Below are 17483 nucleotides of genomic sequence, written 5' to 3'. Positions count from 1 at the left end.
AATCTAACCCGAGAGAACTGTAATTATGAATCGTAATATTGGTCGTTAATGAATAAAGCGGTAACATACGGCCTTTTGTGAGTCAACTGCTGGATGAAGGCCTCTCCACACAATGCATTGGCTTCTGGTTGCCGAACCAATACATGGAAAGGTCGCACTCATTGCACACAAAGTGCTGGCGTCAAATGAACCACGATACCTTTCTGATCTCGTCAAAAAGCATAGACTGTCACGTAAACTCCGGTCTCCCTCGCACTCCGGTCTCCCTCGCAGCAGCTTTTGTCGGTCCATCAAACAAAGACGGTCACCTCATCGCGCGCTTTCAGATGCCCTTCTGTGGCCGCCTGGAACGCTCTTCCTTCCGATATTAGGAAGCCACTGGAGCTATGCACTTTTAAATCGAGATTGACAATCATTTCTTTAGAACTGCCTTTTGTGTTGAGTTTGTTGTCCTTCCCCACATCCGATTAGCACGGTTGGCTACGTACTGTGCGAAAGAAGTTCAACAGACACACATACATGTAAATCAATGGAGAGGTTGTTGTTTGGCCATTCTTCGCCGTAGTGGCAGTGTAACAGGTCGTGATGGTGAGGGGACACCCAGGACTGGTTCAAATATCACAAAATGCCGTCATCGGGAATCAAACTCAGATCGTTGGGGTTCGTGGTGCGGTGCGCAAGCCCCTCCACGGTTGTGCGAATTTCAGCCATGGTGGTGACATCACCATAAGCATAAACCTCGTGATATTTGACGTGCCCTCGACTTCGTACTAAAGCCTTGCACCTTGTACTGATGAACAGAATCTCTACCCATCCTTTGCACTTGACCTCCCTCCCTGCAACGATTTCCCTCCCACCAAAATGTTTAATCTGCATCCAGAATACATTTAAGTTTATTTGCTTGCAAGCCCAGTTCACAAAACTGTCTCTATCTATCATGGAACATTTCGTGTTTTTCTTATTTTTCTTTGTATTCCAAGCAAAGTAAACTTTTTCGGCCGCAACACACTCATTCGGCAATACGTTGCGTAAGTGGCATTTGCATAAAAAAAGGGACCAACTGTTTCTCGGCCGCTTTTTAAAAGCGCGTTACCGTTTTGTAAGCATCCGTACTCGTGTGTGCCATAAATCTCTGACGGGTGGCCCCCCTTTGCTGGCCTGTTTTCCTGCATTACGACCTCTTTGTTAATTCGGGCCTAAATCTTGAGCTAATTAAAATTTAAATTTGGGCGTCTGCTTACACACGTGAATACAATTAAAAGGCGTTAATTATGCGCGCCGTCCGAGATAACATAAATCCTTGAAATAAAACTGCGATGATGAGCGCCGTTTGCCGTCCAATATTTATGCAAAAACTGGCGCTGTGGTACACATGGGACGAAGGGGGGACATCTGCTACGCGAGCATAAAGCTCCGCCGTTTGTATTGAGCACGCGGTTTTGCATACCGCCGCACATCGGTGCCTTCACCACTGGCTGCCTGGCCCCGCGTAAACTTCTTGAGAGCTCAGCGGAAAATGTATACGGGATGTGAACAACAACAACAACAACAACAGAGAAGGAGTTCTAAGCAGAATAGCATCGGGAGAAGAGAATAATAGACAGTTCTTGCGATTGTAAATCTTTCGTACATGTTAAACGTTGCGCGGAAAACGTGCGCGGCACACTTTTGGTGTTTCGCAGGGTTTTTGTATTGTTTTACTATTTAATTCTGATACATTATTTCCGCTGGCAGCATCTCCAACTGGTTACATTCTATGTTTTTAGTTTTTTTTAGATAAAATATGACTTTTACTTGCATTCGTTTCGAAGCGTGCAAAATCATCTTTCCTTACGACGATAACACAACGACGGCATCCAAATTGCAAGTCGGTGTTGCACGGTTCTGACCTTCCCCGGCAGTCCTGAGCGAGTCACGAACATTCCACATCTCTATGATGGGGACAAGTCTCGTCTCGGAGAGGACCGCTGCTGTTTTCCCACAGCGAAAATTCTGAAAGCTGCAGCCCTGGAAGTGCTTGCTCTACGGCACTGCTGACAGAAGGTCCTGCACTTAGCAGGAGCTCAAGGAAGCCCCTCTATAGGTTACTTTTTATGCAATATTTTGCTGTCTTTTCTTGGATTTTCTGTTTGCACATAGTCACTTTAAGATGTTTTCTTGTTCATGTTTTTGTTTTTTTGTTTGTTGCGGTTGCACCCGATTCAAGAGCCGAATGGCTCACAGGGCTACACCTAATAAATGAAACTTGAAACTTAATTTGGCTAACTATTCCACAGCTAGCCAGGCGCATTGGAAAGACGTGGAAGGACCCACACTTTAAGCCGCCACACGCGACCCACCAATTGACAAGCTGTAGTGGGCCCACGTACATGTTTCTAGGTTGCACGGAGACGGACGGAGGATTTAAGAAACTCGTCCCATCGAGTGAACTGCCGTGCAGTAAAAGCACGGTCAAACAACGCCCACGACAGAATACGGCCCGGGGAGTCGTGGCCATCCAGCAGTGGATTGTCAAAGCGCCGTAAATAATATTAAGTCATATGAATGCTCTGGCACCAATTACTTGATTGCAAATACCTCTCAATACCGTACATTGCCTTGTTGCAGAAATTGTTAGGGGGTCTGAACACTGGCATGCGTGGTACATCACTAACTGGGTGTTGTTACAGCTCTCAATTACTTGACTGAGGGCACGGTGGCCATACAATAGAATCGCACTAAAACCACATTGCAGTATCGCTTATATCAACACAGATGAATATTCCCCTTTCTAAACTGTTGGGGCAACTATGAAGGCCGACACGGCACACGAGGGGATGGGTGGCCAGCACCAGGCTCGGTCGCCTTTGTCTCCCCTAGTAGTGGCGATGTTTACAAATCACACCAGGTACTAAGTTGAGGCTGAGTCGACCTAACCACTGCGCCACCACTCCCACAAAGAAAAAAATATACACACACACCACAGAAGTGGGGGAACAACACCTCACAGTTATTATACTGGGGTGGGGGGGAGGGTTAATATATTTAGTGGAAAACAGCAGTGGACGCCAATTGTTAATGACAACAAAAACTTGCTCAGTCGACTGAGAGGAGGCATGAGGACCGCTTCAAATAGTCTCCGCCGGTGTTGGAATGGAACTCGGGTGGCCGGGTTTGAAAGCGGCGGTGACCCTACCCGCTCCACGACCGGCTCCCCGCATTGCTTACGTGTGCGCGCGTGCATCAACCAGACGGCGACCCAGATGAACACAGCAACTGTGATCTCCTCACAGGTGCTGAAGGCTGAAGTGGAACCGGCGAACTCTCGCGACATCCGAGGAGAAATCTCGCCGATCGCCAGGCTACTCCCGCGCCCATCCTTCCTGCACGTACGTACGGGACTCTTTTATTTGTTAAGCCACCGCACACGCAGCTGCTTTCCCCGTTTCGCGGCAAAACGAAGCGTCTGAGGTGCATCTGCGTGACGGGTAAAACGCACGCATGCAACTAAAGCGACAAGCAAGACCGATTGTAAAATAGTGCGCTGATGAAATGCGGCAGGACATTTATTGCACCATAAACCCCTGGCTTTGTGTTCTTAATTGAATATGTTTATGCAGCAATGCAAAGCCTTGCGTGTACTTCAAACATTTATAGCGCCCGCACGCACGCGCTGCATAGTTCGATATTTTGAAAAGATAAAGATAAAGGTGCAGCCCTGCGATTTGCTTACCCAAGCCACTGCTGGCGGAGGGCCCTCTAGAGAGCACTTCTAGAGGGTTTTGTGGCCTGATCTTCAGTTTCATTTACTTGAAATAACCCTGTGAGCCATTCGGCTCTTGATTCGGGTGCAACCGCAACAAACAATAACATTACAAGATACATTTTAAATATTTACTGTACGCAAATTGAAACATCCCCTACAAAAACAATAACATCTTCCAGAAAAAGCACCGTTTGTTTATGCTGCGTACAAAAAATGTGCTAAAAAAAATCCCATTTTGATGTTAGATCACGATAACAATCATAATACAATATAGTATAACTCTGTACTACATCAAAAAATCGGGCTAAACTAAACCTTTCTAGAAATTAGTAAAATAATGCTATAAAACAATGTAACAGTGATCATAAGAAATGTGATTGAAAGTTTACAACAGCGACATACATAACATATATTACTAAACCTAGCATCCTTCGCTAGCTGCATGAGTCAATCCCAGTGTTGCCAGACGTCTCGGGATAGGTGGCAGTATCCACACTTTACCCTCAGCACACACGACCTGCATGCATATCGACTAATTGCGGTATAGCCCAATGTATGTTGCTGGCAGGCAGAGGGAATTTGAGAAGCTTGCATCAATGTTTCAACTGCCACTTCAGGAGATCAAGCGAGCAACATGTGGATTACAGGTTCAGTGAGATTTTTTGGTCTTAGTTTCACATCACCTGCAACTCACAAATTGCCCCCTTTCTGTAGAACTATTTACAAGCTATTTAAACTGTGAACATTTGTTTATTTTACCAGGTAATGCCCACTGAGATAGGCAGCTATTTTCAGAAGCCACCTGGCCACAAATTGATCGCACAATGAAGTGGTGGCAATGTGTAGCAGCCAAATACTCCGAACGCGTGATGGTTCTAAACGTGGAGGGAAAACCCAGAGGAACCAGAGAAAAATCCACGTGACCAGAGGGCAACATGCAAACTCCAAATATACAGGCGTCAGGGTCGGGATGGAGCCCACGACTTCCTGTATACCAGGTGAGGTAGTTAACATCTCGCCACCATGGCACTCTCACTCATTAGACCTATTTCGGTAGGCTTCCCACGTAATTCATTGCGGAAAAGTCGAAATAAAAGTGTCTGTCTGCTCCATATTTGTCTATTTATTCATATTCAGTGACTTGCATACCCTTTTCTCTATTTTAGTTTTTGTATTGTTTTTGTAATGTTTTAATCTTGACTTGAAGCTTTCGTGACTGCAGGAATTAATATTCTTGGGACTTTCGGTAAAGTCACGTAGATAGGTTTAAAGAAAATAAAAAAAAACTAGACGTTTCGATCGCAACACAAGCGGTCGTCTTCAGGAGAAAAAAAAACGTCGTAGTTTGTTTGTAATTTTTTGTTATTTTCTTTGAACCTATCTACGTGACTTTACCGAAAGTCCCAAGAATATATATTGTTTGCTGTTGTAAGTTACTGACACACCCCTACTGGACATCAATGACAAAGATCTTCAAAGCTCATCGGATTCCTCCTGCAGTTTAAACAACGATTCTGATTCTAAACGAGAAGTCGCGCTCCGCTCATCTTCGTTGACAGTCACGTGAGCACACTGGTGGAAATTCCAAATGTCCTCGGCAGGAACTTGTCCCGACAGGGCGGCCGCTGTTGACGCCCCCACAAAGCGGTACGAAGCGTTTATCCGCCTCAAAGGCAAGATGGGACGAGTGATTCCCCAGCGAGGATTCGAGTTCGTGAGTCCGCGATTGTAGCTTTCGAGAAACAGTCGCGGCTGTGCGTACGTGGCCAAACCGTGCTGATCGAAGGCGCGGTTCAGAGGTTTCCTCGGTCCCCGCGCTTCTGGGAGAGTGTTCAACCTGCTCACGTGCAAAGGCTTCAGCTGAGCTTTGCACAAAACATCAACCGATCCTGGGAACATCGTGGGGAGGAGCTCCCCACCCCGCCCCCGCTGTGTTTAACGAGTGTTAAATCGCAACACTTTCAATCAGAGAGCCATTCATTACTCCTGGTTTTTTTTTTTCTTTGTATCAGAGCCACAGGACCGCACATTACATTTACAAACACTTGTCGAGGCAGCCATTAGTGTCATTAGTGTGAAAATTTAGTTTTTTCGCGCACTCCCGTAATCGCGGCCCTATGAATTTCTGAAAATAAGCGTCGTGAATAAAGATGTAAGTGGGCCGGTGCTGGGAATCAACATTGGTTAACCCCTTCTTGGGACGGAATTATTCATATTTTTGCAGCTTGTTAATTATCAATAACGTGAATGAGTTTCAGCAAGGGTAGTCTAAAAATAGGAGATTTCCTCTTACAGTTACAAGAGTTAATCGCGGTTCAGGTGCCATTGTTACCACCACATGGAAAAGCTAGATGTGAACATGAGTAAAGGGATGTGTTGTATGCATGTATGTTGAATGTATTTTGCACCGTACATAAACAACTGTGCGAATCCGAGGTGCGGGGTAAGGAAAACAAACTAAACACAAAAAGCAGTTCGAAAGAAATTATTTTGCAATCCACATGATTTCAAAGTGCATGGCTCCAGTGGCTTCCTAAAATCGTAAAGAAGAACATTCCAGACGGCCACAGAAGTGCATCTGAAAGCGTGAGATGCAGTGGCAGATCGGTTCGTTCACTGCATTGCGACCTCAGTGACCAACGTTGAATTTCTGACCATGGACAACACCAGTGTCAGCTGAATCTGTGTTCCGCTTTGAGCATCCTCCGTGTTTACTCATCATGAGATGAGTGCCAAATTTTGTTTGAAATACTTATTCATTTTTTGTTGCACTGAGTGTATATACAGAGAGAGAGAGAGACGGGAAGGCAAGAGCAACATTGAGCGAGCATCCTGATAATCAGGCCCCGTGGATAATAATCTAGAGACCTCATTATGACAGATCATTAAAAACTCGAAACTCGCGAGGAAATTTGCGCACTCATCCCGGCATCAGAAGCTCCATGCCACACATCATCCTTAATGGGCTCAAGCCCAAGAACTGGCAGTTGTGGATCAATCTGAGCAACCCTCACACCCACTGGCCCACTCCACTCATCTCGCCCGCTGGAGAATCTCCGATCGGCCGTGCCCGACGCTGCCGCCTTGATGCACTCAGTGGGCTTTGGCTGGTAGGATGGGGATGGTTTAGTTGTATTTGTATGTGCTTGGGTGATTGCTTTACCTTGTTTGCACTTTGCACTAATATCATGCTCTGCTTGGTTTTTTCGGTAAAGTCACGTAGAATGGAAATAAAAAAATAAAAAAATAAAACATTATAAAATTATTCTTACGATGTTTCGGCCACAACGCAAGCAGCCGTCCTCAGGTGGAGAGCAGGTCTGTCGAGAAGGCAGAGTCTGAGTCTGACTGCCTTCGGCTGCTTGCGTTGTGGCCGAAACGTCGTGAGAATTATTTTATTATGTTTTATTTTTATTATTTTATTATTTCCATTCTACGTGACCTTACTGAAAGAACCAAGAAGATGAATCCCTGTAGTCACGAAAGCTTTAAATCGAAATTTACTATCATGTTTTTGTGTTGTTTGTTGTTGTAACGATAATACCCACCCCGACTGGACATCTGTGAAAAAGAGCTTCATAGCTCATCGGATTACTCCAGTATGAAATAAATATTCTGATTCTCACTAAGAGCAGATGGAAAAGTAATTCGCACCGTCAAAAAGTCAAATCACGGCGCCTCCCTGTTGAACGAACTCTAGGATCCAGAATAGAATCGTGGAGAAATCCTCCTGTTTCGGTCTTAAGTAGAACAGTAGGATTTCTCTACAATTCTAGCTGTCGCCTGACGATGCTAGTAGTAATTGGTGGTGAAACGTCGTACTCGAATTATAAATGTTGTGGGTGTACTCTCCAACAGATCCGTGTGCTGAACTTGTAACGAATTGGCATGTTTTGTTTATGTTACAACCCTTACTAATTCGCTGTATCGAGTGTTGGCGGATTTAACGGCACATTTATACTTACGCGATCTAACCGCAAAAGAAAGCCACCAATATTATTACTTATATCCATTCGTGACCGTGTACAATGTTGGAAATTAGATATTGTCATGGCGAGGCCAGTCTATACACCGTGATGGCTAATGTTACTTTCCACAGAGTGGTACTTGTTTGTTGACTCTGGAGAGATGATTTGTCAAGAAGCATTAACCATCACGCAGCGGCTTTTGGATAACCATCGAACAAAGACGGTCACTGGATCACGAACTTTCAGATGTGCCTCTGCGGTCTTCGGGAACGCTCACTCTTCCGACGTTAGGAAGCTACCTGAGCTATGCACTTAAAATCTAGATTGAAAACTAATTTCTTTAGAACTGCTTTTTGTGTTTAGTTTGTTGTCCTTCCCCTGCACCTCCGTTTATCACGGGTGGTCACGTACCGTGCTAGAGAAGTTCAACATACATATGTGCATACATGATGAGCCCATGTTGATCACCCGTCCAGAGTTTGATCTTGCAACTTTACCGAGCGATGCGTTCTGCACCACTGCAAGGCTATGTGTCCACAAAATCGTGAAAAAAAAACCTTCATATAACATAAGCAACTTATTTCACGTTGCGAAACAAATAACATTATATGACATTTTTTTAAAGGGTCTGTTTTATTTTCACGCACACACTGTATCATTTCAATGTACAGACGTGCAATCCGTTCACTGTAAGGCTCTCCCACCGGTATATTGGGTGAGCCCCGGGAGCCAGAAAGGGTTGAATTAAGCGAAGAACTAAATTTGTATGATGGGTTTTTTGTGCGGTCATCGGTGACCGCGCTGAGATTATTAAACCCTCTGTGCATGAGAACCCAGTTTAATCTCAGGTTTGTAGCCCGGGATTTAAACCCAGGATTTCAGCAGCCCTGGCCTATTCGCATGACGTGAACGCAGAATTATCACCCCCGCCCCTCACACCCTCCCCCCACCCAGCCGTTCCCCCCACGTCAGCAAAATCAAATTTCATTAACCGAGTTGACAACTTCGCAGTCAACATAATTAGCAATCTGAATCTCACCGTTCTATCCACTGCCTGCAATGGTGAGACGATCAAAATCGCGCACGTGCCCGGGTGCTGTCACGGCGCTTTACGTCCGGTTATTACATATTTGACGTCCACCGTGCCTTATTTATATGCACAGCCGCACCACGTCTTCGCGTTCCTTTAATCAGGGCGCGCACATTGTTTTAAGTCAATACCCATAAGACGAAGCTCGATATCGACAATGTGTCGGCTTTACCACGCGTGTCTTTTTTTTTTTTAAGAGTTGACGTTTGACATTTGTAAGAAACGTGAAAAAGACACGACGATAGTTGACGACGGGCCTCGTCTGTCATGGGTTTGAGGGGCGACGTGAATATTGATCAATTGTAGCGCAGCGTGCGGTAATAGGTTCTAGATAGTTACATCCTATGGCTGCGGCTGCAGCCTGGGTGGCGCTGTGCCCAGAGGGTTCTCTCCATTGCAGGAAGGTCAGGAGAGTTCAAATCCCATTTCGAAGGGGTATGGGTCAGGGTGGGGAGGAGCAACTCTGGCCATCATTTCAGCTCTGATGCCAATCAAATAAGTACCCACTCTTGCGGGACGTCAACAGCGGTCATCATACCATTACCCTGACCCTGCTCAAGAAATGGGGAATTCCCACGACTGCCTCGCGGATGTCATCCACAGCGGAGACGAACGTGGTCCCCGATTTTAGTTTTCTCGTTCGAGTTCAGAGACCTTGTTTTTTTTTGCTTTTGACGTTCAACTGGGCAGTGCTCATCCCAATTGTTTTATTTTTTTAAATTCCACATTTCCTCCATGGGAGGCCATTCGCTCCATCGGACGTCTACTGTGTGGGTTTTCAAAAAAAGACTCGTGTTTACATTATCGACTCGGGATGGGTTATGGCCCGAATCGACCTCTGATCCCTCAGCCTGCCGATCGCATGAGTCCGATGAGCTAATGGCAGCACCAGCTGACCAGCTGGTGACGCATAAAATATAACAAAAAGATAAAAGGAATTTAACGATACTGTGCCGTATTATATATATATATCAAAGTAAGAAGCAGGTCGCGGCTGGAAAGGCTCCAGGTGATTACGCAGCTGTACGTGGAGTGCTGCTTCGTGCAGATGGTGCCGTCAAATAAACGTGGAATCGGCAGAAAGGCCCCAAAGCAAAGGAAAGTGGGCCAAATTGCTGTACGTATATAAACACGTGATGGGCTTGATGGCACATGCCTGTACAATCCATCGGCCGACTGTTTAATCTCATCCGTACAATTTTTCATCCATTCTGCAGGTCGGGTCCGTGGTGGTGAGATGTTAGCTCCCTCACCTGGTATGCAGGAAGGCGTGGGTTCGATCCCAAACCTGACGCCTGGATATTTGGAGTTTGCCTGTTTCTCTCCCCGTGGTCGTGTGGATTTTTCTCCAGGTCCTCCGGTTTTTCCATTCAGCATTTAGAAATATGCGTGAAGAGCATTTGGCTGCTATAAATGCCCACGTGATGATGAGCCAATTCATCGTGCTATCAATTGTGGTCGGGTCGCTTCTGAAAAAGAACTATATAGCTCAGTGGGCCTTACCTGGTTAAACAAAAACAGATTAGTTTTTAGGCCAAATCACTTCCCTTATCACTTTTTCCTTTGCGCTGCTTGATTAGGAATTCCATCCCTACTTCGTCTTACCACCTGGCTCAATTTAAGAAACCTATTCACTCCTCTCCAGTGCAACGTGAACTGCCCGATGTTTTTTTGGCCGTGGCGACTTGGGCATATTGGAGCCCCTCTGGCCTGTGTTCAGCGAATTGATAGCAAAAGCAAAAACAAATTCCCATAAAAACGAAAGAGGAATCGGTGGATCCCACGGAAATCCTCAAAGTCAAGAAACAAACTCGAGGCGCCGGAACAAATGTAGCCTTTAAAGAGCGGCATAGTATAGAAAACAGGTTGTCAACGTGCGCGGGTGATTTTCTCTTGGCACTGCGGTTCTTTCGCATGCAAAATGCTCAGAAATAATTGGCGAAAAAATGTCCCACCTGAAAATGCTCCTTGACACTGTGAGGATTTTCCTGGCTATGAGGAGGGTTATTAATCATATAATAGCGCAAGTCAAATTCAAAGTGTCTTGCTTGCTCAAATGAGCAACACAGCTGTGTTGTTGCTATCAGTTTGTGGTGCTGAGCCAGTGGTGAAAATGTTACATTCCCATAGCAAGGCCATTGCACAATATATATAGTTTATTCTTAAATTAATAATTCATATATATATACATATACGTGATGTGTTTTAACAACATATATTGTCTTCAATCCATCACATGGGCCTTGACTCGTCTTATCATCCTTCTGGGGTCAGATTATTTGACAGATTACTGTACTCATGAATATTATCAACGCACCCGGAATTAATAAGTCCAAAACGTTGTTTTGTATCTTGATGATTCGAATGCGGCAGGCAAAAGAGAGCAGTCTCAAGTGCATTTTTAGAATTTCAGTTTTTTGTTCATTCTCATTCGCTGTGCACATTTCCACAATGATCTCGTCTTGTAATGTGCACCGTGTGCACGGGAGAGAACGACTCGGAGGCCAGAGGAACCACACACATGCGGGAAAGTCAGCAGCCACGTGGTCAGAAGGCAATTTCCTAAGCTCTGCGGTCCCCTACATATTAAGGTGTTATCAGTCTCCACTCGTTCACAATGCGCTTTTGAATTAGGCCACGTCATGATCTGAGAAAATTTGTAGAATTATGAACCATCCATCACCCAACACAAACAAGCAAATTTAAATTTCACTTGCGCCAGTGTTTAACGTGCCAATCATTATCGTATCGATTACCGCTAAGTTGAAGAACAATCCTTACGACTGAATGCAGCAATTAGATGCGGCGTTTTGTTCCGAATATTTTCCTGATGATGCTTGATGCTACAGCCTTTGCAATTTCTTTCTCGTGGCACTTCGAGCAGATGCGCATCCATAAGAGGAAGCTCTAGAGAAACCATCTTGAAAACATGGGAGCACCCACATTTTACCCCACCACACACTGCCCGCCTATTGACTCACCGGTGCTGCATCCATTTATACTGCTGGGAATTTTAGAAACTTGCCAAACTGTTCCAATTGCTGCTCCTAGTATATTTAGAATCGCAGTGACCACCTCTGCATTGCAAGTCTACTCACTGTGCTATCCATTGCTCTAAGGCAGTATTTCTGTTGTTAATATTCCGGTCAAATTCAAAGCGTTTTTTTTTATGACACGTGCTAAAATTTGGTTAACTTGACAAATAGACTGCACCCTCTTCTGGTACCCAGGGGATTGGGTTGTTTTATTTATCCGGTTTTAATGTTTTCACCGGGGAAAATGCCATTTTTGGCCACACAACGCATGTTCAGAGGCGGCCGCGCAATTTACATTCTGGAATTCAAGAGGCTCCTGTAAATTTTGACAAGTGCAGCATTCTAAGTAGCCGTCAAAGTGGCTGGATGTACAGCCAGGTTTCCGCGGTGCCTCTCGAGACACGCGCACACATTGTTTTCATTCCAGCGTTATTTATTTAACCTGCTGAGATCGTATTCCGGTAGATTGTTCTACAAATGAGACCTCAGTACCCCGTACTTAAAGTGTGAACCGTTCTTCTCTTGTTTATCCGGCTAGATGGTGCTCTAGTTATGGCGATCGACTCACAATCGTGTGTGGGTATTCCCATCTCTTCTCAGATGTCGAGCCCATAATTAAAGGGGAGGCCAAACACCTTCTCGAGGGGTTCTCTAGAGCGCACTCCAGTCGAGACCCTTCCGCCAGCAGTGGCGTGAGTAAGCAATTTCAGGGCGGCACCTTTACCTTTGGTTTTACACAACATAGAACTGTGCACGACGTGCGTGCGATGCCTAAACAAATTTAAAGTGCATGCAAGCTCTATTCTATTCTATTTCGGATTCATATAGCAACCCTTTCCAGAGACACAGCTGCAAGCAGTTTTCACGGCCGCATCTTTACCTGTTGTGAAATGTAGTTTGCGATGCTACGTTGCCACCGCTGGGAAACGTCTCAATGATTCGATAGCTCGTCATGCATTTCATAGCAAGTGCGTGGACTCGGCCCCTCAAGCTCACTCCCGCTCTCTCACCCTCCCCATCCCTTCATGTTGGGGAGGCCACGGTGGCGAGATGTTAACTGCCTCGCCTGGTATACAGGACGTCGCAGGTTCGATCCCGACCTTGCGGCCTGCTGTATATTTGGAGTCTGTATGTTGTCCCCGTGGTCGTGTGGATTTTTCTTCGGATCTTCCGGATTTTACCTCCACATTTAGAATCAACGTGCGTTTAGATTATTTGGCTGCTGTACATTTCCACATGATAGCAATTTCTTTGAGCTATAATTTGTGGCCAGGTGGCTTTTGAGACAGAGCTACAGAGCTCAGTGGACCTTACCTGGTAGAATACAAAGTAGTTTAAATATCTTCTTGGTTCTTTCGGTAAAGTCACGTAGAATGGAAATAATAAAATAAAATAAATAAACATAATACAATAATTCTCACGACGTTTCGGCCACAACGCAAGCAGCCGTCCTCAGGTGGAGAACAGGTCTGTCGAGAAGACAGAGTCTGAATGAATAAATAGTTTAGCTTATACTGCTGGGTGGACGGACCCAGAGGGATTCAAGAGACTTGTGGACCTTACTCGGTAAATAAAAATAGTATAGTTGTTATAGTTTATGTTCAGAAGGAAGCAATCACATTTCCGTATATATATAATCATTAAACAAGGTTTAACACACGCTTGTCTTAGGTTACATTATTTGGAATGAGAATTGATAATTGTAATTTTAAGCGTTTTTTTTTCATGTAAGCGTGGTCCCAAGGCAACCCTAACCGAGAGACGCGGTTGACCACGTGTTTCCCGTCAGCGTTGACCCCCGTGACGTCACAGCAGGGCGCCCCAACAGCATCGTAGCTTTCGATTTAAAGCTTTCGTGACAGCATGGATTCATATTCTTGGTTCTTACGGTAAAATCACGTAGAAGGGAAATAATAAAATAATAAAATAATGCTTTATTTTTATTTATTATAAGCATCGTAGCTGTCCCTTGGCAGAGTGAGCCATGCGGCTTTTGCCCTGGTTTAGGGTGCCGTGAAAATTTGGGTTGAGACAGATTTCCACGGCAGCCTTAACCGGGCAAAACTGGGTTAATCTCACTTGACCCGATTCATAAGCTGTACCAGCTCGATTATACGTGGTGCTGGTGGTGGTGGGAAACTTGCAATGTGAGTTCCCTTAATCCTAAACTCAGGCCCCTGATATAATCAGTATTGCTTTCTGCAAAATTGTCAGTTAAGACTCTGGTTTTCCCCCACCATAGTAATGTGGAATTTCCACCGCTGGCTCATTATATAACTGACGGGTGGTGTGCATGATTACGCTCAACGCTGTAGCCTTTTTTTTGTTTACAAATGTTGTCGTGGTGTCTTCGGCATTCGACATACAGCGAGGGAAAGGAAGCTTTTGCTCATTTTGCCGTGGAAATTTGTGGAAGAAAAACTGGCTCGGTAGCAAAGCGCCGACGGCACAGAACTGTCCAGCGCCCGCAGGACTCAACAAGCGACTGTGATGATGACGATGATTTGCAATTCATTTTTAAAACATTCGAAAATAATTCCCGAAACCATTATCAATGGGGGAACGATCGTCGGGGAGCTTGGCTTGATGCAAGGACAGCACCGGGATTCGCCACAAATCGAATAAAATTATGAGAGGGCATTTGGCATTCATGCCATCCCGATAGCACAAGGCCAGCACGGATGCGTCGTGTTTCACAGATGAGCATTGTACGCTGTACGTTCGCAGGAGGGGGACTACGTTGCACCTCCGAGTAGCACGGTTGGCTACGTACGGTGTGAAAGAAGTTCAACATGCAAACGTGCAGTGTGGTTTTACCCAAATAGCAAAACAAACTTTACGAGTCATCTTCTTGGTTCTTTCGGTAAAGTCACGTGACTTTACCGAAAGAACCAAGAAGATGAATCCCTGCAGTCACGAAAGCTTTAAATCGAAATTTAAACTTTACGAGTGTTTTCAACAACTTGGAAATATTCGGACCGTCATGTCTGCAAAAGCACTTTGCTGGATATTTAACATCCACAGTGAAATAGACGGGTGCATATGTTAGATTCTTGCACAGTATTGACCGGGGCGGCCGAAGGGCTCGAACCACAAACCCCCGCAATGAGTGACAAACACGGCCGTGTCCGCCGCTCCAAAGCCGGCAATGTTAGCGGAGCGACGTTAAATTAATATAATATATATTTTATCTTTCATTTTTTTATGTTCTTTACCTACGTGACTTTACCGAAACAACCAAAGAGTAACATGATATATATTCATCCGAAGAAGGTATTCATTGAATCAATGATGTTACTCTAAAGGAAGCAAGTTGCAGGATTACACTGAGTTACTTTTAAGGCCTCGGGTAATCAAACATCTAAAGATCGATTACTTATACAAAGTAACTCTTAATTAACTTACACCTAATGCGTGTGCGTGAGCACGTGCCGTGCACACCCATCCGCCTGACCGCGTATTACGTTCATTTCATTTCTTTAGAACAGTTTTTTGCGTTTAGTTTGTTGTTCTTCCCACACACCTCCGATTGGCACGGTTGGCTACGTACGGTGCGAAAGATCAACATACATATTACATACACACACACACAAATTGTTCACCAACTAACAGGAACTGCAGTAATTTATGTCCAAACTGCTGTACTTGTGGAGTGATTGTTTTTATGCGTTCATAAGAATAGGAAATATAGCTAGACGTTTGGCATGATGTCCGACGTTTCACTCCATGCCCTCGCAGAGCAATGTATCACCCCGCGTCAGAGTACTCAAAACAGCAATTTGCGTCGTTGTGGAGAATGTAAAGAGCAAAGCAAATAAGCAGTCTCCCTCGTATCCATCTTGTGACGTAAAAGTTAAAAGCATTCCGTGAGGCACGGTTGGCTATGTGCGGTGCAGAAGAAGTTCAACATACGTAGGTGACCCCGCTTGCGAGTCGCGAGCATTTTACGGGCGCACGCGCGCCCGTGTGTATGTTAATGAAGATGCACCCGGCGTTATTTTTCCCCGGCGGTGGACTGACATTTCAGTGCGTTGCCCACGAGCCTCCCCACCACGACACGACACGACGACACGCCCGTGTGCCCGTGTGCCCATTGAGCTACCCCAGGCTCGGGAGGCGGTGACGTCAAAGGAATCTCAGCGGCTGGGTGATATTTCCCCCCTCGACAACCCTCCCACCCCCCAAAAAAAAAAATTCGCTTTTCCAGCCACGTCCTGCGGCAGAAAGGGGTTAATAAGCGTGGCAAATGAAGTGAGCCAGCCGCACATTACCGGGCTGAATTAGGGGCCGTATAAATCAATTTGGAGCTGATTGGGCCGGAGTAGACCGAAGGCAGCCAATTTTCTGCTGCATTGCTCTCGATAATCTGGTCAGTATTTCACGGCCGATTTGAGGGGATCCTAAGCCACCAACCTTAACTCTGACCACCTCCTTTGCCCCCTTCCTCATCCCTCCCCCGAAAGCCCCCCCCCCCCACCGCCCCCACCACACACTTTTTTTTTTTCCCTCTGCTCTTTCTCATTTGTCATGTCTGAGCCTTGCTTGCAACATGTCGTCATTTCCAACACGACTCGACCAACACTTCTCACTCCATCTACACTGCCCCCCCCCCCTCCAGCCCCCCCCCCCCCCCCGCATCAGCCCATCGCTCTCTGCTACAGCCACCGCTCCGATGTGCGCACAACATCGACCCTCGGGGCCTCTTCTTACGCGCGCGCAGGCCCAGGTATAATACGCGTCACCATCTTTTTTTTTTGCACCGCACAAAATTAGAGCGATTAGCTCCTGCTGCTCCCCACTGGCCGGCCGTCACATTCCATCAGGTGCAATCATGCAATGCGCCTTTGCTATGCCAACGCGATTCCACAGCGGCGCGCGCGCTGCCGCGGTGTGCCACCACCGCTGCTGTTGCTGTTGCACACTCCGCTAATGGATTCTGAGGTGCGCTGGTTTGCCGACAATTGGCACTTGTCTTTGGGATGTGTGAACCACTGCCGCTGCACGTGGACAAGACGTGGCTGGATTTGGCGGACCGTTGGCACGGCTATCTCCGTTGGCACGCTGGCTGAAATGCATCTCGATGTGAGGGCATCTACTGCCGGCCACAGCGGTTTGGGGGGGGGGGGGGGGTCTTCTGCGTCAAGAGAATTGACCCGGCACAGGTTCGAGTTCTGGGTTCAAATCCTAGTCTGCCGCTCGAGATGAAACCAAGTTTTTTTTCGAATTGTAGACAAAAAAATTATAATCGAACAGCCTTCTGGCTCAAACGAGCTTGGGGCAAGCGTTCATCTGTGTTTCGTGCGTCTGACCCCCAGTGGGAGATACATTCCACATTGTAATTGCAGTGACCAGTCACCCTGCAGAGCAATCATTGTTCGCTGCTGACAATCTGGTACTGTACTCGATTTATCGAGTACTCCATTTATCGAGTACAGAAGGATGATGCGCTGAGGTCAATGCTTGACCGGAATTGAACTCTTGACCTTCGTATGATGGGTCAAGTGCTCTCACTCACCACAGTGCCAAGCAATCTTAATTTTAGAACTTTCGTGACTGCAGGAATTATTATTTGGTTCTTTCGGTTAAGTCACGTCTAAAGATAAAATAATAAATTAAATTAAATAATAGAATACGACGTTTCGATT

At 45.8% G+C, this 17483-nt stretch overlaps 1 protein-coding gene across 1 annotated transcript in view; it reads left to right on the top strand.

Annotated features, from left to right (window-relative positions):
• Window positions 1-3242: 3242 nt before the first annotated feature.
• The window catches only part of LOC144941609 (estrogen-related receptor gamma-like), a 253804-nt gene continuing 239563 nt past the window's right edge, over window positions 3243-17483 (top strand). The window contains exon 1 of the mRNA XM_078867929.1: window positions 3243-3368. Coding sequence (XP_078724055.1) covers window positions 3243-3368 — 126 coding nt within the window. The remainder of the gene's footprint in view (window positions 3369-17483) is intronic.

This window comes from Lampetra fluviatilis, chromosome 25, assembly GCF_964198595.1.
Source record: "Lampetra fluviatilis chromosome 25, kcLamFluv1.1, whole genome shotgun sequence".
Taxonomy (NCBI): Eukaryota; Metazoa; Chordata; class Hyperoartia; order Petromyzontiformes; family Petromyzontidae; genus Lampetra; species Lampetra fluviatilis.
This window is presented reverse-complemented; position numbering and strand designations above follow the sequence as displayed.